Genomic DNA, 21,697 nt, shown 5'->3' with positions numbered 1-21,697 from the left:
ACCTGGCCGGTTGCTCCTGTCATCCTCAGCAGGCATGAGCAAAGATGGAGGCACTTTCGCTTCTGAAATTTCCTTTGAAAGTCTTCATGATATATGAACATCTCAGGAGTGTATGAGCTTTAGTATAATGGCCTGCTCTCTCCAGACAGATAGGGCTCATTTATGTTCTACATGATTGTACCCCTGAATTTTAGGCTTAAGATGTTTGTCATAAATACAGTTAATCTATTATTTTATGAGGGCTAGTAAATCTTGGCTCCATGGATCTGGATAGATGTATACCAAATTTATGATGGCACTTGTCTACAAATGACAGGCACGGTCAGAGCAAGAAACTATTATTTTCTTCTGTTTAACAGCGGAAGGTCCTACTGCTGGGTACTGGAAGGGAGAAGGCGCACTTAGGAAGACCTTGCTGGCTGACAGATGGAATGCAGTGGCAGTCAGTGCAAACGAGAAGCTGCCTTTTGGAAAACTTGGCTCCATTTATGACAACACATAAAAAGTAGTAAACACGCATGGGGACCAAAGGATGAGTCTTTGCCAGGGGCACTCTTCGACAAAACTGAAGATGTTCTTTCACAGGGCAATAGGGCAAACGTAAGCAACTGAAAAGCAAGCCTTCCTGGGAAAATCACACTGAACGGTTGCACGAGTTGATAACAGCTTTCTGTTCACACCTAGGGACTGGCCCCCACGCAAAACAATTGCAGAGATGAGCTGCACGGAGGTGTCCTGACCTGGGAACTCCATTGCCATCTCATAGTCTCCAAAGGTCATGGGTGTGAAGCAACAAAATAATCCCCATGTCCTCACTGCCAGCTTTAAATGGAATGGCTTTAAATTCTGGTGGACAAGCACCGGAGGGAACCAAAACGTATCCTTTTGAAGGAAGGGTCAGGTCTGTGCCGTGCTGGAAGTGTCCTTCTGGCTTCATCCCAGTCAGTGTTGTTTGTCTCTAGACATGCCGCATCTACGTTTGTCAGCTGGAACTTCAGCGATACTTCTCGTGTGCTGTAACCTGATGAGTGGTTTGTTTGTTTGTTTGTTTTTAAATAATGTATTATTTTTATTTTACGTGCACTGATATTTTGCCTACATGTATGTGTGTGTGTGAGGGCATCGGATCCCCTGGAACCGTTACAGACAGTTGTGAGCTGCCACATGGGTGCTGGGAATTGAACCCAGGTTCCCTGGAAGAGCAGCCGGTGCTCTTAACCATTGGGCCAACTCTCCAGCCATGAGATGAATGGTTTTATTCAAATTTTCCCTTAAATAAAAAATGTATCACTTCCAAAATAAAGCTTCTTCCTATTACAGTTAAACACTATAGGTAAGAGCTGCATAAGAACTTTAGGATTATCAAAACAACAACAACAACAACAAAAAAACCAACCAAACAAACAAACAAACAAAAACTGGAGCGTATGCTGTCCCTCTCACGGTCATTGGCATACCTAAAGCGTCAGTGGCCGCTGAAAAGTTAAGTATGCACCCCCTCGCCACCTCCCCCGGTATTCTTGCTTGTGTTGCTCTAAGTCGGGGAAGCTGAGAAGTGACTGGGATCAGAGTGAGCTGGAACAGGAGTCCCTGGTTCTCCCTGACTCTACTGGGATGGCTCCCGCAGGGTCTGCCACTCGAGATGCTGGGCGAGACGCACTTCTTCACCGTTACCATAGTCTTGGGAGCAACCTGAAGGTGGTGGCTACAGATTAGTTATATTTATATCACGAATTTCCAATCTTAACTATTGCTAGACTGAGAAGCCCTTAGAGGAGGGGAAAAAAATCTTTCTATTCGCTGCTGCACCCCTTCATCTAACACACACACACACACACACACACACACACACACACACACACACACTATCACACTACAGTACAGAGCAGTGGGGGTCCTCAACCTTTCCCTCATGTTGTGGTGACTCCCTAAACTCCCATTTTCACTGCAACTTCATAACTGTAATTTTGCTACTGTTATGGCTTATAATGGAGATATCTGATATGTAGGGTGTTCTTAGGCCAGCCCTGTGGAAGGCTCGGTTGACCTGCCGAAGCCGGTCCAGAGTGGCTGTTATAGAGGACAACCAACTGCACGGAGACCCTGGTTGGAACGTGATTGAAGAAAAGGTGGGCACTGGCTTTAGCCCTACTTGTTGCCGGGCTCCTGAAGGGTCCTCGCGGAAACACTTATGTGCCCGTGTCTTGCAAGCGTGGCATGTTTATGAAGGTCCTGTGGCCGTATTTCATGCAGAGCATGCTGCGTTCGTTGCTTTTGCTCTAAACTGCATTTGTAAATTTAGCTGGACACTTGAAATCGCTCCTCATGTCTTCCCTTGCTTAGAGAACAACCATTTAAAAGTCTTCCTAGTTTTAAGTCACTTTAATATACTTTGAACCAGAAATGTTTTTCTGCATTGTATTAGTTCATTAATTTTTAAAAGGCCTAATATAAAGCCTGGGGCTATGGGATATGGCTGATTGTATTGATGGTTCGTTATTTGTAAGAAATAAGGTTTCCTGTGAAGGCTCTGTGAGTCTGAGCCTGTACCAAGTTCTGAAATGCTGTCACAAAAGAGCCTTCAATGTGATCTGGGGGTGGGGGCCACATCATCACCGGATGGGCAGTGCCTCATGCCGTTGCGACACTTGTGCTCCGGGGAGAGATCTGGGTGCAGTGTCTGGCCTATCTGTTCCGGCTGTCTTCCTGAAGCTGCCTAATGCTTGCTGTGTTCTGACCCTAATTCTCCCCAAATACATTCCTCCCCCTTCCCACTATGTTCCCAACACCCACGGAAGCACCATTAAAAGTTGGGGCAGATCCTGGGAGACCAGAAAGCTACTTGTCTGTATTTTACACTTAATTCTACCTCAGCTTTTAAGAATTGAGTGGGGCAGCTATTCTTACTCAACTTTCATTAGCCTTTGAAAATCATGCAGTTGGGATTTCCTATAAATGAGACACCTGCTATTGTATTTTAAACCTACTTTGTTTACTGACCTGAGAGAAAGACCCAGAGAGCTTGCCATGTCATCCTGACATTCTTACATCTGTTGGCTCTATTATAACAAATCTCTCTGTATTGTACAGACCCAGATTCAACGTGAGCCAAATTATATCTCCAAATATAACATAAAGGAGAGAAATGGTTGCACCAAGTGTCAAGGTAGCGGGTAGAAAGACTCATCAAACCCCTGCAACACGGGAAGTGCACATGTCAGAATGAACTGTGTGTGCTCTTGGGGAGCATGAAGGATCCCAGAGAGGTCTTCAGAGGCCTCCATGTACCTCAGCAGATACTCCAAGTCCTCGTCTTATGTCCAGTGGTACTCAATGAATCCCAGAATGCTGTTCTCCTGAAAGCTTTCTCCCTCAACGCCTCATTCTTTCTTTTCCTTCGAAATTTGCTTCCCTTCAACAACTTTCTGCTGCTAAGTTGATATGAAAAGAAGCAGGGTTAGTAAATTGTGTGGTGAAAGCAGTTCCCCACATTGTTGAGGGTTCAGGCATCGGGTGGCTGCCTTCTTCTCATCCAAAACCCTAGGCATCACAGTTGCTGCCTAAAACCAGTGGCCCGGGACTCTATCCAGAAGAAAAGACCATTACTGGGCGAATTTCAGTCTCACAGGATTTGGTAATCAACCATGGAGTCCCTGTGAGTGACTCAGTTTTGGCTGTGTCTTCAGAGGCAGTGCGGTCTGAGAGAGGCATTTCTGTCAGGCAGGTATCACAATTCGCCTCCGGTCCTCCTCCTCTCACTTTCTCACACCATTCTACCCAGGCCAGTTAGAAAGAACTGGCTTTCCTGTCTTCTGTTTTTCCTACGTGGGGTTTTAAATGAATGAAAAGTACTGACTAGAATATGTAATACTGACAAAAAGCAGTTCAAGGACTTAGAAATAGGTGGTTAGCAAGTGATCCTTGGTTAGGTTACTTATGTCAGATTCTCTAGTTGGGTAAAGCTTCTAATTTCCTCCTTTGGAAATTATACAAAACACAAAGGAATTCTTACTTAGAAACTAGTTTCAGCTAAAGGGGACAAAAGAACATACACCTAACAAGTACAACTCAGTTATTTTAAAAACACTGTCCCCCATTGATGTTTGTGTTACGTTGGCCATCATAGAAATAGCATATTTCATTCACATTAATATATTACAAGCCATGGGTAATCTAATCGATGTGTTTTGCAAATATGTAGATTTTTGAGTAAGGTGTCATGGAAAGTGAGGTGCTCCAAATACACACATTTTCCTCATCCCTGGTCCACACCTGGAGCATCTCCCAGTGAGAGATTTACATGCTGAGAGACTACAGGTACAGTGGCAGGAGGTTTTCGGAACCCTCACAGGGGAAGCTGAGATCTCAGGGTTAAAGAACACCTCATGTTTACCTTCGAAATGCAGCCACCTCATGTTTACCTTCGAAATGCAGCCATTCCAATTTCTGTTTTCATCTCTCCACTCTCATCTCCCAGGGTTTTGCCTGAACCTTGGTCCTCTTTCTTTGTTAATCTCACCTGCATTCTTAGCCCTCGATCGTTTCAGTAGCTCACTGGGCAAACATAGCTGCCTAGGAGGTCCCTTTGTTTGTGAACACCAGTCCTCCACGAATGCCAACGTTCCAACGTTGGAAGAAAAACCTTGAATTGTTGAAGCGTATTTCAACAGTCTTCACTGGCTACCCTATAGGCCTGAGAGCTGTGATCATAACCGAGCCTCTTGCATTTTCTACGTCCACGTTGCTCTCTCCTTGATTCTTTGATTCTATCTCCTCTTCTCTTTGACTCTTTCTAGTTCACTTTCTGCTCATTACTTTTACTGCCATCCTTAGAGCAAACACAATTCCCAGATGGTTATGGGGCTCACATGAAATGCTGAGCACATTCAGTTGCAGCGTTGGGAGTATTTATCGAGCCCACTGCCTACTTGATTAGCTCAAGCCACAAAGTACACCGGAGGAATGGGGTGACACTAAGTCCATTCTTTTATCTTTTTACTTGTACATTCTGCTGGAGGTGAAGACAACGAGTCGGGTAATAAAACCTCTGGCAGAGTATTGTTCCATAAAGGCAACAGTACTCTCTGGAAAATGAAAGCTGGTGGGAAGTCAGGGGACCGGACTGCGGATGGATTTTGCTCTTCCAGAGGCAGGGCAACTGCTAGCAGACAACTGCCTTGACAATGGCCTCACCTTGAGCTGCGATGCTGGTTGTGACACTGCACACATGAAGACGGTGTTTGGTATGTACGCTAATAAGTGCTTGAGGCATAGGTTAAATACTAGGCTTTCCATTCGCCTCTATGGGGGTTCTGTTACAAGGTTAGAAGTGCTGTGAAACACTCCAGGACTTAGCACATGGGAAGATTTGGTGACCCTCTCCTAGAAAGCACAAAGGATCATTATTATAGACACGAAATCTGGCAGCTTAATCCTAGGCTTCCATGCTTTTGGAGCCAGAATCTACAGGACTTAAGCAATAACGTTTCCTTTGTACATAGTTTTCTTATTTGAAGAGGCTTTCTGAACTCTCCTCTTACGGTAATGGATTTGCCTGTCTCTAGTGGCCCTGGGCAGTCATGGGTAAGCATTCTTCAGCTTCCTCCTCAAGTGCTATAGGGATTTTGACGATCAGGAGAGAACCTGAAGTGTGTATTTCCCAAAACATAGAAGTCTCTAACGCCAGAGTCAAACATAAAGAAAGGGACACGTCCTCCTAGTGTCCTTTTACAGACACCGTTCCTCAGCTAGCCACTAAAACAGGATGACAAATCCATCACGGGTCCCAAGGGCAGCTGTGAGAGCGAGCCTATCAACACCCAATTTCATGGTATCCACGCTGCAAGAGACAGAGAGAATTTTGTTTCCCACTGAAAGAACTCACTCAGATATTACAGGTTCTGTATGAAAGGATTTTCTTATGAGGCTCTTCCACCAACAGCACTTTTCTAATGATATAGTAAGGATTTCTGTTAAGCAATTCTTGGCTTCGTAAATAATTCCTTTAAATTATTTGGGTCTATTTGTAATTCAGAGAAGAGCTTCATAGAAGTGTTAAAGAATCAGAATCTGTTATGTCATTCCCTCAGAAAATGTTATCCCCCAACTCTTCACTGAGATTAGAGGATAATACATATGTTATATATATTATTAACATAATAATATATATTATTAACAGGTTTAAAAATCCCTTGTCCAAAAGAACCTGTAACACAAACCAAACATAAAAGGAACAGAAAGGAATAATACCACTGTTTTATATCCATTCCTTGATTTTTGCATGAACATGGGACCAACAGTCTTTGCTTATTTTGATACATATATACTTATATACACATATATATTTAAATATATATATTTTACAACATGGAATGGCAACATATCAAATGTTTACATTCTGTGCTAACACACACTCCTTCCTGTGAGGGAAACATATCATATTACAAAAATAAATCATGGAGAGTAACATGCAACATCCAAGGGGGAGGAAGGCGGGGTTGGGGCAGGGGAGCGGGAGGGACAAGACAATGCCAAAGAACGAAAAGTGTCATTGACCTGATTTGTCAGAGCTGTCGCCTGTGACTGGCCTGACGGAGCAGCTGGGATTAGCCTTTGCGCTGTCCTTGGAAGAAACCATTTTGGGTTTATTTTTCGTTGCCTCTAGTGCTTTGACCTTCTTGGCATGTTTACTTCCTTTGTAGTGGGCCTCGGCCTGGCTCTACAAAGGAGAACAAATCAGGCTCATTGTTTTGCTACTTACAAACACCACGATGGATGAGCATGCAGGAAAAAAATACAATCAGTCATAGGTACCACAGACATTTACAAGTGAGTGCTTGACTACATTTCAGGCATTTATCTAAGACGTTTCGACATATCCAACCTTGCTGTCTGCCAGAGGACTTGTGTCTTTGAAAACCTAGAAATTCCGTCAGTAGACCACAGGATCAAAAGCATGAGGACGGTGAGGTGGGTCAGCAGTGCCCTCTCACCCCTGCTCATGCTGGGGACGATTGCTTTCTTGACATTTGGCTGGCAGCATCCGCACTGAGTATCCTATCCAGGCTTGCAGACAGGGACTTCCGCAGTCACCCCTGCTCACTCCATAAAGCCTGTCTGCTCCGCACCTAGTCTCCCCTGGTCTCTGCTCCGAGAGCGACTAGAGTGACGAAGCGACAGGCCGAGGGATGCTGCTGAGTGAGGATGGCACTACATTCTGAGGCATCTACATGCCTTATCGTGCATGATTCCAGTTCCAATTATAGCTCATGCCACAAGGGAGGTGAGGACAGTCCTTGATCTCAGATGAGATTCTCACATCAAAGCAGTTAGCATTAAATTCTCATACATAAAGTGTATGTAGCACTGTGACTTCCATACCAGGTCAAAGGAAGTAGAAAGCGAGACAAGAGACAACACTAAACTACAATAAACCTAGAAGACACAGTGAATATACTGGTTTAGGTATAAAGCGACATACATGAGAAATTTTATGTAAACAAGATGGGGGTTTATTAGAGGATTTTTAAGCTAATACTTTTTCCTTTGTCAGTTTTCATTAGAATCTGAGTGTGTCTAAAAAGGATCAAGGCCACCAAAAGTTCATAGGACCGTGAGGCAACAGGTGCAATGCAGATCCACTCATGAGGAAGTGGGCAAAGGCGGCATGAGCAGAGGCAGAGCAAAAGCAAAAGGGATCATCGTGAGTAGTCTTGAGGAGATTTCCTAAAACGGGCAGCTTTTGAGGGAACGGCTGAAGGAAGAGTTACACACGAACTGGCAGAAGAAAGTTCACGTTGGGTGGGAGAATTCTGGCCGAGGAAACAGAGGCGTGTGTACGGTGCAGCGGGTTTACACTGAACACGTGATAGACTATCTGCAAGAGAAGGCCAGTGGCATCCAGGCGTGGGAGCAGGATATCGCAGGGATGGAACTCTTCAGCGAATGCATGATGCCACAGATTCCACGTGGGGAGGCTTTCTAGCATAGCTAATTATGTTTCTTGATTGATTATGAGAAAGGGACAATGGACAAGGAAACACGGTGAATACAGGCTAGTCTGGGGGTTAAAATCACGAGGATATGAATATAACAAATTGTTCCCATTATAATAGTAGGTCAAGTTCCTGGAAACGTTACTCAATACCAGTAGTCCTTTGCTTAAGTGAAGCCAACCGGTTTACTGGTCATTACTCAATATAGAGTGTTCTTCCAAAATGCCACATTAGCCCGAGTGCCGTCTGAGGGTATGTGTGTGTTGAAATGTTTTCCTGACTTCCCGGCTTGTTTTGTTCCAACTCCAGCAGAAGACACGCAACTTCACTATCTCCAGCAACTTAGCTCACTTGTTTCTATGGTGACTGGGAACACCACTTCAATGCCCCATCACTGTGCACCGCCGTGGGGGAGGCCTGGCTTAGCTGAATGCACGCGTGATGAGATGAAGGACGGTGGGCGTTCTGGCTGAGCTCTAGCTCTGAAGATGAGGGAAAGACGCAACGAGTCGAACGTCCTACCTGTACGTGTGCTGTCCCATTGGAGGGGACTCGGCGGTTTTCAGAGCTCTCTGACTTTGTGGTGGTTTTCATGTGGGCTAGAAAACGGATGTGAAAACAGGGATTTGCTGCCTTGACAGAAGTGTAATCAGGGGGTGCGTTTATTTTGCATTACAACTAAAAGTACTTCCATGACTTCCCTTGTGTATGACCTTTGTCCCCCAAGGCCTGTGGTGAGCGCACTTCTGCTTTTCTCAGTATTTCCCTGCAATTGTAATTTCAGTTTTTCATTGACTTATCATTGCTCTTTCTCAGTAGGCTGACGGATTTCTCATATTCTTTGCCAAAGTTAAAAAAAAATTCCTAAGCAAAAAGAAAAAGCGTACTTAAGACTTTCTTCTGTTAGCCAAGAAAGGTGAAGTCAAGGGTAGCTGTGTAGTTCTGGTCATGTTGCCACAGCTCATAGTTATCCTTGGAGGGAGTCTCAACTGGGGGATTGCCTTGATCAGATGGGCCTGTAGGCCCATCCCTGGGGCATTTTCTTGATTGATAATTGACTTAGGCAGGAGTCCTAGACTGTATAAGAAAGACGGTTGAACAGAACCCAGGGAGTGAACGAGCAAGCAGGGTTCCTTATTGGTTTCTGGTCTAGTCCCTGCTCAGACTTCCTTCAGTCTTGGATTATGACCTGAAAGTGCCTTCTTCCTCTAAGCTGTTCTCAGCTACAGTCTTTATCGCAGCAACAGAAAGCACACCAGAACAATAGGCATAAGCTAGGAAAATGAATGCAATTTAAAAGTGCCTAATGGAAATAATAGTGATGACTAATGTTCCTGAGCACTGTTCCAGGCTGAGCACACACTGCATGAATTAGCCCACTTGATCCTCACGGTATCTCGTGGCAGACTGCTTTATCAGCCAGTGCCTCACAAATGGGAAACTATATACACTAAAGGCAGACACCTCACCAACAGCCACAGAGGGTGTCTGGGAAGGCATCTGGTAGCTATGAAGTGTTTAGATGAATATCTCCATTTAATTATGTACCCACACGTAGATGCCTACGACTACAATAAGTTTACACTATAATTCTGTTAGCACTGAAAAGTTACAAAGGCAGCACACTGCTTTAAATAACAGGAAGGCCTTAGACCTTATCATTGCCGAAATTTCTATGAATAGGAAATAGCTACCTAATTTTGGAGAAAGATAATGCATTAGCCCCAATCCTTTTCCCCAGTCCTTTTAACGAGTAGCTGAGAAAGCCCTAAAGTCCCACTTTTTTGTTATATACTAATTTCTACAAGGTACTAAGCTATCCCCCCTTTTAAAATTTGAGAGAGGCTCTGTAGCCAAGTCCAATCTGCAACTCACTATGCAGCAGAGGCTGGCCTTGAACCCCTGACCCTCCGCCTCCTTGTCCCAAGTGCTAGAATGACAAGCACATGGCACCATGCAAGGTTCCAAGTACACCTTTCAATACCTCATCTTTTCAAGTGCCCTGAGTGGTTCAGGGTTATTTGATGCCCTTTGGCTCAAGAACACGATTCTCTAAATATAACTTTCAAGTACAAGATGAACAGAGCGTGATTTCCTCATTACTATTTCCTGGCATCAGGGCAGGGAGCTAACAGCGTCAGTCAGCACTCGAGATAAAGACACAGCTAGGTGATACCTCACTGCACGTGGAGGTCTCTTCCACAATGTGACCCGATCTTCTTCTGAGTTTGGGGCATGGAGAAGCAGGCATTGAGGGTCTGTGGCTCAGCTGACTGGCATTTGTGGCAAGTGAAGTAGCTGGTGGAGGAACAGAGAGCGTGGTAGGCACCCTCCCTCTCACTTGGCACACCTCTACTTCCCTAGGACATTTTTGCTGAGTGGCACTTTGCTGTCCCCGGTACTTTATCTGATGCAGTGTCAACAGCTTCTGCCTCCTGGGCAGATCTTCAAGCGAAAGTGAGACACTGTTAAGTAGTAACAACACTGACCCTACTTCATTAGCAAGGAAGCACCTTAATTGAGGAGTGAAAGAGCCAAGGACGAGAGCCAGGGAGCTCATGGGACCAGGTGACGCGCAATCAGACAATGGACTTGCTGGGCCGGGGCTGACTTTCCTGGCAGCCCAGGGACTGAGCAGCAGCAGATGGCCGTCTAGTGCCAACGGCATCAAGGGTGCTGCTGTAACCCCACCTGCCGGTGCCCAGTGCTTGAAGATGTGGCTTGGCAGTAGGGCCCACGCTTTGCTGCACAGAACCTGGGTTTGAGTCTGAGCAGTGAAGAAGGAGAAGAAAGACGAGAGCCCCTAGGAAGAACTGCAGACATAGGAAGGGTTGCTGGAAGGACTACCTGACCTCCACCTAGGGCCTGATGGCCTCGTACTTTACAGGCCATGTCTATAGCTCCCGGGACACCCACTGTCCACTGGCAAAACCACCTTCACAAGACAGGACATCCAGGCATACATCCCCCCCCCCATTAATTCTCTTCAGTACCAAGACCCTTCGATTTTCCAAATCCTCAACATTTCTCAGAATTCAGAACCTCACTGGTCCGAATAAAAAAGATAATGAGTTAGACATGGTTTTGACTGAAGATTAAAAACGTAACAAAGTATTCCCTGGGAGACATTTTAAAATCTATATTGCTCTCGCCTCCTGGTTTCACTGAAGGTCTAAGTTCCGAGAAGTAGGGCTGCCATCTCCAGTCATGATGTCAAATCGGGGCTCAGTGTGTGTGGAAAGGCGGACTCTTGGGATGGTGGGAAGTGCCCAACTCTCCACTTACAGAACAGACCTCTTTGTGTTTAAAGAAATAAGCAAACCTGTTTCCCCGATTAAAGAAAATGGACCATCTAAATTGCGGTATCTCCTCTCCTACCTTAGGTACTAATGTGCTCAGCAGCATTGAGGGAGGGCAGCAACGGTTAGTTGATGTCTGACCAAGTTATGGCTGTAGGGGGTGCTCAGTTGATTTTAAACAAGCAACAGCACATTAGAAATAAAACATCTAAATAATGAAAATACTAAGTAAAACATGCCAAATAAACTACCATAAACAGGCTAATAAATCTGATTGTTCTAAAAACAATTCGGCACAATCCATGTGTTGGACAGTATGTCATTTTAAAAATGAACATCACGTGTGAATCAGTAGATGGAGGAAACGAAATGCAAACCACAATCCAAAGTTCAAGGTGAAAAAAATAACCTGAAGCCAGAGCGTGGGAACATCACGGACAGAGCAACTAAGAACCATGGGAGAACAGAAAAAAAAATCCCTTCAGACTGTAGAGGATCATGGAAGCTCTTCAAAAGAGGGCACAGAGGTTGGGCCCTGTCTCTGGGGTGGGCTCTGAGATGATAGTGCACAGCAGCAGACGCTTTGGGGAAAGAAGAACAGCATGTGCCGGACCCTTGAACTATAGTGTTCCCTGGCCTATGTGCTTTTAGCTCCTGTCAAACACACTGCTACAGAGAAAACAACAGAGAGATGCTGCTGATCTGTCACCTTAAGCATCACGTCCCTTGTGAAATGGAAGCCATTACAGTGCTTTCCAATTACACATCAAATGCTCTATTAGTAAGCATTTTGAATAGAAAGTGATGTTTTTACATTACAGATCTTATCCTGTGTGCTAAGCTATAATCCTGTATCATGGCTAGACTACTCTGATAATTATCTGAGATAAAATCGTGACACTTTGAAATCTATCAATAAGATAAGAAACATATTAAAAATTACCGAATAGAAGCTAAATAATTACTTGAATCTCTGCCTTATCACATTTTTTTTTCCACAAAACTCTTTTTTACTAGTAAAAGCCCTTTAGTATGTATTTTTGCACTGATAAGATTTGGTACTTCCAGACACAGGGCCACACTATGAGAAACTACAGATGCTACCAAGAGAAAGGCTCACTCCATCCAAACATGGCTACTAAACCTTTCTTCTGATACTGTCTGCAGTATCAATAACTACATAGGACTCCATTCAATCTTCACTTACTAGGAATCTGTTGAAAACAAAAGGCTCAGACAAAACCACGACCCCTCTGAACTTTGGAGCTTAAAGAGACTCCATGTCTTTGCTCTTCTCTGAGATCTACCTGGTTGTGGTTCCTACAGTGCAGCCAGCGCCCTGGTCCGTGTAACTCCAGGGGGCACCACTGCCCCACAGTTCATCCCAGGTCCTATCCGCTAGGCCACAGGCAGCAGGCCAGCGTCCTGAAAAAGGCATTCTACGCACACTGTCTGAACAACAGAGAACCCCCACCCCCCAAATTCCCCAAAGCTTTCTGTATCACTAAAGGGAAAAGCAGTGGCTCCCCAGCAGAAAAATGATGTGCACTCTAGACTGTTAATTCTCTTTGGGCCCAATTTAAATTCCATCAAATATTAGAGACAGAAGTAGAGTTCTTGGGTCACAACTGCTCCAGAGTGCCACTGTTTGATGTCCAGCTTTACTCACACCTCGTTTCACTTTGTACATTTCAGCGGAGACAAATTAATCCATTCCTTAAAAACGCTGAGGTCTTTAGTGCCCTTCAAAGTAATTTTTCAAATATGCCCCATTAGTCATCTGTGAGCCTGGATGCCTGTTTCTGCTTGGCGTGAAAAGCTGCACGGAAGCACACCGACTGCCCATAGGTGATACGTTGGGAGGGCGCTGCAGCTTGAGTTAATGGTCTGCTGGAATGTGGTGGGGAGACTGGGAACGGGCCTCTCAGAAAACGAGCACGGTGGTCTCTCACAGTCTCAGGCGAGCAAAGCTCAGGCACTCCTCCCAGTTTTAGACTTCACGTTAGTTGTCTGAAGGCGGATTGTTACTTTTATGTGATTCCCAGCAGTCTTAGCTCCTCCCCTTGGGGATCCAAGCGTACACTGCATTACCAACTTAGGGCTGATGGGAGCAGGCATAAGAGACACAGTTATTCTGGAGCTCCTGTATTAACTGCGATCTGACTGTGGGTCCTTTAATTTGGTCAGTCCTGATCTCTCTCTTTCCTAGTTCTCCATTTCATTTCAAATTAGGCCATAATTAAAATTTATCTTCATAAAAAATATAAAATAAAAGAAGCAAAGAAGTTTCTTTTATACGTGCTCTAAGGCGAAGTTCAACATGGATGATCCCCATCTTCATTCTGTTTAAACAATGACAATTATAGAGATTGCATTTTGAAAAATATTTTCTTTCACCACTCAAATGGTAGGGCGCCTGCGCGAGTTCTTCAGCGTAGGAGTTTAGCATCGCGGATCTGTTAAATGTCATTACAAATTACCCAGGAATTTTCAAGTGTCTGAGATGCTGGATCTTTAAAAGGCAACAAGACTGTTTACGTTTCGCAGTGCGGTCTTGTGATTTTTGAGGGGTGCTTACACTGTCTTCTGAGTTGGGGATCAGGTCTAGAACACAGTGAGCGTGTATGCCAATACCTCATGCTTCAGTGAATTCCTAATAAGCGGCCAACAGTCTAACTGGGAGAGACGAAGCAACGAACCTGGTGAGGTGTGCTCCACCACCTCAGATCAAAGGGGAATGGCTGATTGACCCCAGAGACTGCACTTAATGAGCTCTACTCTCCAAATGATTATATCTAGCGCAGGAAGGTAAGTGCTTTGCACACTGACATGACTAAAATATGAAATGATAACAATCATTTTTATAATGTAGAGAATACCTAATTTTCTTTAAAACTGTGCACACGGGGACTAAACCCCTGAGATCATTTTATGAATCACATAGATTTTATTTTTCGTTTTTATGACACAAGAGGAAAATATTGAAGATTGGTTGGTGATTACTCATTATCTTTGAATGATTTATTTTGGGATTTTTTTTTCTCCAAGTATTGAAAAGTGGAAGTGATCTATCTACCTCCTTCAAAGAAATTTCACATTTTATATAAACCTGGGAGGTGTTAGCTACTCCCCTGGAACTGGGAGGTAGATCTCCAACTTTGCAGTGACTCAACTTTCACTTCTGGGCTGGCATGTTTCGGAGGACCGCAAGCTTTCAGGGGCCGTTGCTGTGGCCCTTCACCTAACTAATTCAAACGTTCTCAACTGTCTCTTAACTCAGGCTCTCGGACTTTCACATTCATACCACGAAGCAGCCTGAGGAAGCATTACACTCTTCCATTTCCAAAATAAGGACGTTTATATAAATGATACCAAATAAGTCTAAGATGAGAACCTGCACTGTGTCTCCTAGTCTACGAATAATAACTGTCATGCCCGCTACAGGGGCAGAGTGACTGGGAGGGCCCCAGCTCGGGGAACAGGTTTAAACACAGCTCTAGCAGCATTTCTTATGTTGATGCATTAGCTTATCCATCATTACTCACCCGAGAATCTGTTTTACAGTTGCAGAAAGATACATATTTCAAAGCGTCCAATTAGGGACTAAGCCCCAGCGTAACATTAAAAGTCAGATTAAATAAAATATGTAGATATGAAGAGCACTCTGATAAACTCCCATAATACACAAAGGTAACTACGTGGAAATAATGAAACCACAGATAACCTTGCCATGCTAACTGTGTCTTTACACTAAAGCACCAGATTAAAGCCGAAGTTTTCATTCTGATTTATATGTAAGAGCTCTGCCTGCTTGAAGTAAAATAGGAATGAAACGTCTTCACCTTTGATTCACCTACAAAATCTGAAATATTTTAGTCAGCCATTGCTGCTGGATTCCCCTTTCTGAGTCTGTGTGCTACTATAGGGTCTACTGCAAACAACAAGATGGCTGAGGGCGTGAAGGCGCTTGCCGTTGCGACTGATGACCTGAGTTCACTCCCTGGATGTCATACGTGGAAGGCGAGAACCAACTCCCACAGATGTTCTGCTGACCTATAAGTTACAGCAAAGGTTGTTCAGAGATCACATATGATGAGATCAATGTGAGTTACTTTAGTTGGACATTTTCTTGAGTCCAGTTCATATATATGGGAGCAAGAAAGAAAAATCTACAATTAGAAAGTTAGCATTAGGGGCTCATTCTCTTTCTTCAAGAAACAGATATTCATTGAATACCCATTGTTTCCCAGGCACCATTCTAGGTGAAGGAACACACAGATAACTGAAACTTGCATTCTATTATGGGGACATAGAAATAATGAATTCATATACATGTAGAATATTTTCAGAGGGTGTTAAGTGGTAAGTGATACGTTCTCTGAATATGATGCACCATCCCATAAAAACAAGGAAGAATAAGGTAGCATGCTAAAGTGGTATGACATGCCATTTCAGGTACCAAGGAGACTCTATGGAAGGGAATTTACCCCGAGACCTGAATGAAGTGAATGAGGTGGTTATCTAAAAGAAATCCTGGTACAGAGAGCACTCGCTGGCTCATCCTTTCCTTGCTCAGTCATTAAACCTTGTTTTTTCTTAGCCCTTTCTGGGTTTTAACACAAGCTTTCCAATCTGCTCTCTAACTGCACCCACATTATAGCACATAAAACCACCTGCATACCAGATTCTGGATGTCCAGTCTGAATCTTGAACAACAACAAATCAAAACTGAACTCACGGTAACAGACTGCGAGTTTCCCTCTCTGAACCTCTTAGCTCCATCATCAGCATCTCGGGATGTGTCGAAAGGACCCGGGGCGCCCCTCATTATCACACTCTACACCTGTAACAAAGCCTACAGATTTCGGCCTGATGCTTTTCTGGTTAGGTTGATTCTCCCTCACTGTCACAACCCCCTGATTAAACCTGCTGTCATCTTTTAAAGCCTTCTCCGTGGCCACAGGAAGACCTTCCTCGGCTCTCAGTAGTGGTATTTTCAAACACAAAGCTGACCATGGTCATTCCTTGGTTTTTAAAAATCCACAAGGCTTCACTGTTGTTGCTTCCTGAGCCTAAATCATCATACTGGCGCCCTGCCTGGTCTTCTCCCTCCCTACTTCTGGATGCTTTGTTTGGGCCCTCTCTTTTGTTCTCAGAGACAGAAACTGAAGAGTGTGGCTGCAGGCAGGTAAAATACATGAGGTCGTCTTTCCCGGGCCTGGAAGTTAGCTAGCCCTCGTGACTTGTCTCCGTTGACTCCTGTTCTTCTGCAGAACCTGGCTAGACTCCCATCCTGAAGAACCCTTCCGTGACCCCTGCAGTCACATGCTAACTTTGGATTCTTTCAGAGAACAGTCCACCAAATGCTAGCGCGGGCCCTCCTTCTGACTCTGTACAATGTTTTCCAAAAGTCCTCCCCTATTCTGAACTTATTTATGAGTTCAAGTGGCCATCTGATTAACTCTGTCTTCTCCCATCAGACCACAGCCTCCATTACGGTTCGGACCTGCAGGAGGTTTCCTCTTCATTGAAACGCAGTGGCCATCTGATAAATATTTATTACATGGATAGGTGAGTGAATGAATATACAATCTCTATCACTTCAAAATATCATTTAAGATAGAGGATGGGAAAACAGAGCTGACTTTAAATTGTGTATAACCAAACGGCAGAGAAAGTGCCAAAAAAAAAAAAAAAGATAACAAGAACGTAGCTCTGGTGGATGGGGAGATTTTTCAGGAGGAAATGAGAATTTTGTTTGGGTGTCTGTCTAGGCTGCTTGCCGGTGCACACTGGGGAGATTCAACCATTGCTGGCTGAGGAAGAACTAGCTGCCGTGTAGACAACTATTTGGGAACTAGATGACAAGATGATGGATGAATCTTTGGACACAGATGAGGGTCCAAAGGAATTAAGTACAGTGGGAAGGAAATCTGTTTGAGAAAAGAATCTCAAGAAAGCAGTTATGTACAGCGGGGATAAAAATCTATTTCAGGAGAAAGTCTTGAAAAGACAGTGACATCTGACATTCGGGGCTCAGCAGTCAGGACAGAAGGGTCACCAGGAAAGTGGGATGGACAAGAAAAGAGGACAGAGCAGAGGGCAGTGAAAAAGTCCAAGAGAAAATAATTTTAAACTCCAACTTTCTAGGAAGAGCTGTAGTCTTCATGAAGTGTAGCAGCGCTTTAGGTGCTAAAGCACTTTTCCGCCATTTCAGATCAGCTTTATTAAACGACTGGAAAATAAGAGAATCTGAGGTCATCTCCTTCCGGAAGTTGGCAATGTAGCACCAAAAGCAGAGGGGTAGCCATGTTTATATAAATACGGGGCTGGTAGCTGCCTCAAGAGAAATCAGAGCACCTTGCCCCCGTCACTTTGAAGAACGGAAGAATACACAGCCAGAAAGGAAACACAGTTTCCAAAAAAGCTTCAAGCATAAAGGCTACGACACATTTTCCTGAACTCAAAAATAAAAATACAGACACACGGCTGCTGTTCTGGCTCGCCATGTGCCAGGCACAGGACCAAGCACTGTCTGTGAGAGCCTTATTTTACCTCATAAAGACACACAAAGCAAAGAAGATGAGTCAGAGTTTACAGAGAACTCTAGACAGTTGTTATTGCTCAATCACAATATCAGCAATGGAAGGTCTTGGATTTGAATCAAAGATTAAAAAACAGGCTTTTCAGCATATTGCAGATCAATGAAGGAGGCCCCAAGCCTAGATTGAAACAGCCCTCAAAGATGGTTCAAAACCAGACAGGCCCTGCTAGAAGGGGAACTAGAGTCAAGAGGGATTATTTTGGTAGTGGGGAGTGGGGGAGAAGTAGCCTTTAAGGTCATGTTAAGTTCAGTTTTTACCATAGAGCATGGATTTAGTGACTTTAATGATCTTAGTGACCAGGTTGCTTTTATTATCATTCCCATGCCCTGAGCTTAGTACCAGAGGGAAGGGCGAACAGATCCAGTCTTTGCCCTTCTGTCATCATCAATGGGATCAATGGAGGAAGGGTGTTAAACAAAGAGTTCCATAAATAAATAAATATATATATATATATTTCCTAACTGTGACACATTTAACAAAGCTGGTAGGAGGAGTGGATAAATTAGAGCACCAAATCTTGAAAACATGATTTGAGGAGGAAATATTTAAAGTCAGACCTGAAAGATGAGCAGGAACTAGACCTAGAGTGGGAGGGAGGGGTCTGTAGTACTCAGGAAAATCAAAGTTCCAGTGGCTTTTGGATGAAGGCAACAAGGGCCAGAGGCAGGAACTCAATCAGAGGTGGGCACACTCAGGAATCTGAATTTTGAGGATGTTAGGTGACAGTATCTTGTTTAAAGAAAATGTTAAATAAGTAAGAAAATTTCTGGTTTCCTTTAAAGGTGCGATTGGTATAAGACATTACTACATGGCTACAAACTGGGGAGAATGTCAGAGGTGAGTACATGAAGGTCCAAAACTAGAACATTTTGAAGAGATGATGCCGTTAGCTGGGAAAAAAGAGAAGGAGAAAAGAAAGCTGTTTGAAAGGGACCGTCAGCTGCCAGAGGTGAAGCAACTTGTTAAAATCATGGTACAGTCACTGAAATGATACCATTGCTTTTTCAGTGCAGTTAAGTACATACATGGGCTTGAGAATCCATCTCTGCTAGTTTCCAGCATTTAGGCTTCAAGCCCCTTTGCAAGAATCATGTACTATCTTTAAGTAAGAATTCGGAACAAACAAAAATGCAGTTTATACATTCATACACACCTGAAGTCCCAAAGATTCCTAGTTAATACAATCCAAATTAATAAGAATTTATCACATTTATAAAAATGCATATGCATGCAAATGATAATTATTCGGTATGTAAATCTCTAGCAAGCTGGAAAAGAATGCCAGATATTCGTATTTTTCAGTCTTCGCGTTTTTTTTAATTTACATCTGTAAACTCAGTAATGCTATTGTGGCACTCAGCAAATGTGGAGATCTATCATTTTCGCATGACTTACACATCTTGATGCATACTCCGTCCTCTGACCATCTGTGCAAATGTATAGTCTGAACACAAAATGTGACTGCTGGTATTTTTAGTTTAAAAATATGTGTGGAGCATTTTTGTTGGCTTAAACCATTTCAATTACAAGATTCTTAACAAATTATTAATGGCTCCGTTAGAACCTTTAGAATCTAATCTTTTCCGTTCCTCCCAAACGGCACAAGAAAAAGTCGACAGAACCAACATTACTAACTGGCTATGACATCAAATCCCAGATCAGCACAGGAGGGCTCTGTAGGTGTCTGTCCTAATACAGACTATCTCCTTCCACGGCAAAGCCTGAGCGATCGTCTTGAGCCGGGCCAGCAGGCAGTGGAGGTGAGCCAGTTGTCTGGGAGCATTTAGCAGATGGATCAAAGACAAAGGAAACCTGTGATTCCCAAGTCAGCGTTCTGCATCTCTCACTCTAAATGAAAGTGGGTGTGAGCAGCACTGAAACTCATTCCTATGGGATGAATAGCAGTCTTCAGAGACACACTGAAGGCAGGGCCCTAAGTGGCCCTCAGAGGGAAAGGCTTTGCATGGTCTGTAGTTAATTTAAACAAAAAACGGGCTAAAAACAGCCTGTTTTGCATTTTCACTACATGCTGGTGACTGTATATTTACTTATTCTATGTTATGTGTATGAGTGTTCTGCCTGTGTATGTATGTGTACCATGTATGTGCTGGATGCCTTGGGAGTTCAGAAGAGCACACTGGGTCTGTTAGAAGTGGAGTTTCGCATGGTGTTGAGCCACCACGTGGGTGCCGGGAACCAAACAATGTTCTTTTGCAAGAATGCAAGTGCACTGTCTCTCCAGCCCACATGCTGGTAATCGTGAACTACAAAACCAAAATACTCTTCCTTGGCAATGCTCTTTGTTGTTAGTCTAAGTTTTAAATAGGTGTTGTGGTTACTCTTATGTTTCTCCTTTCCTCCAGCACTGGCATGGAATCCAAGGTCTCGGGCATGCTGCTACTGAGCTGTCAACTCAGTAAATTTTAAGTGTGTGTGTGTGTGTGTGTGTGTGTGTGTGCAATCCACTATGTATAATCATTCTAAGAGGAAATTCCTTTATCTATTTCTGTTATGTATACAGTGTTCTGTCTGCATGTGTACCTGCATGCCAGAAGAGGGAATCAGATCCCATTATAAATGTTTGTGAGCCACCATATGGTTCCTGGGAATTGAACTCAGGACCCCTGGAAGAGTAGACTCTGACAAAACCCCTGACACCATTAAAGACACTCTGCTCTGCTCTGCTTGCAGACGGGAGCCTATCATGACTGTCTTCTGAGAGGTTTCATCCAGCAGCTGATGATAACAGATGCAAACACTCAGAGCCAAACAATAGGCTGAACTCTGGGAGGTTTGGAGAAGAGTGGAAGGAAGGATTGAGAGAGCCAGAGGGTCAAGGACACCACAAGAAGACCTACAGAGTAAACTAACCTGGGCCCATGGAGGCTCACAGAGACTGAACCACCAACCGAAGAGCTGGCATGGGCTGGACCTAGGCCCCTACACATATGTAGTAGATGTGCCACTTGGTCATCATGTGGGTCCCCTAATCATTGGAGCAGGGGCTGTCTCTGACTCTGTTGCTGCCTTTGGATCCGTTTCTCCTAGCTGGGCAGCCTTGTCTGGCCTCAGCAGGAGAGGATGTGCTTAGACCTGCTGCAGCTTGAGGTCCCAGGGTGGGTTGGAACCCCTTGGGGTCTCCCCTTCTCTGAGAAAAAGGAGATGGGAGGATAGGGGAAGGGGGTTGTGAGGGTGGGCCTGGGAGGAGAGGAGGGAACGGGCTGAATCGGGTTGTGGAGTGATTAAATAGATAAATAAATGACAAAGAAACTGAAAAGAAGAAGAAAAGTAAATTCCTAATGGTGAGAACCCAAAGTCATCTCAGATGTGTTTAAAATTGTAAACCTCTGCTCCTCTTACTATGTCAGTTCAAGAGCTGATCTGACCTGAACACACAATATCACAAGGATTTCAAAGGTACAGAAGCAAATCTTTTTAAATTTTATGTGTCTACTTGAAATTTCTGTTTTAAGAGTTTTTTTTTTTTTTTAAATTTCCTCTTGAATATGTCGGTGTGATTAAAAAGCACAAGTCATTTGCTTTCCCCCTCAGCTTTCACCGTCTTATTCAAAACTGAACTCCATTTCTTTTCACGTTTACAAGGTAAAGCGTTAGGCATGAGACCCACTACTGTACTTTTTAATGTGATCTGCAGTGCATATCGGGCATCTCACAATGGTGCATCTCACAATGGTGCAGTAGAATTATCACGCATTACTGCTAAACCGCACCCCTTCCGATCTGTGACATTAGCGGCCATGTCACACACATAGCAATTAAGCTACACTGACATCCGTGC

At 44.0% G+C, this 21,697-nt stretch overlaps 1 protein-coding gene and 1 long non-coding RNA gene across 9 annotated transcripts in view; one reads left to right on the top strand and one right to left on the bottom strand.

The window, feature by feature from the left end:
• Znf385b (zinc finger protein 385B) overlaps window positions 1–21,697 on the bottom strand; it is a 383,942-nt gene that overhangs the window by 30,086 nt on the left and 332,159 nt on the right. For all 8 annotated transcript variants that reach the window (XM_060390400.1, XM_060390401.1, XM_060390399.1 and 5 more), the window contains one exon: window positions 6,556–6,718. In XM_060390400.1, coding sequence (XP_060246383.1) covers window positions 6,556–6,718 — 163 coding nt within the window. The remainder of the gene's footprint in view (window positions 1–6,555; window positions 6,719–21,697) is intronic.
• LOC132656059 (uncharacterized) lies at window positions 16,703–21,147 on the top strand. Its single transcript, XR_009594006.1, has 3 exons — window positions 16,703–16,864; window positions 18,681–18,735; window positions 20,590–21,147. It is a non-coding gene; the product is annotated as an uncharacterized LOC132656059 (long non-coding RNA).

Source organism: Meriones unguiculatus, chromosome 8, assembly GCF_030254825.1.
Source record: "Meriones unguiculatus strain TT.TT164.6M chromosome 8, Bangor_MerUng_6.1, whole genome shotgun sequence".
NCBI lineage: Eukaryota > Metazoa > Chordata > Mammalia > Rodentia > Muridae > Meriones > Meriones unguiculatus.
This window is presented reverse-complemented; position numbering and strand designations above follow the sequence as displayed.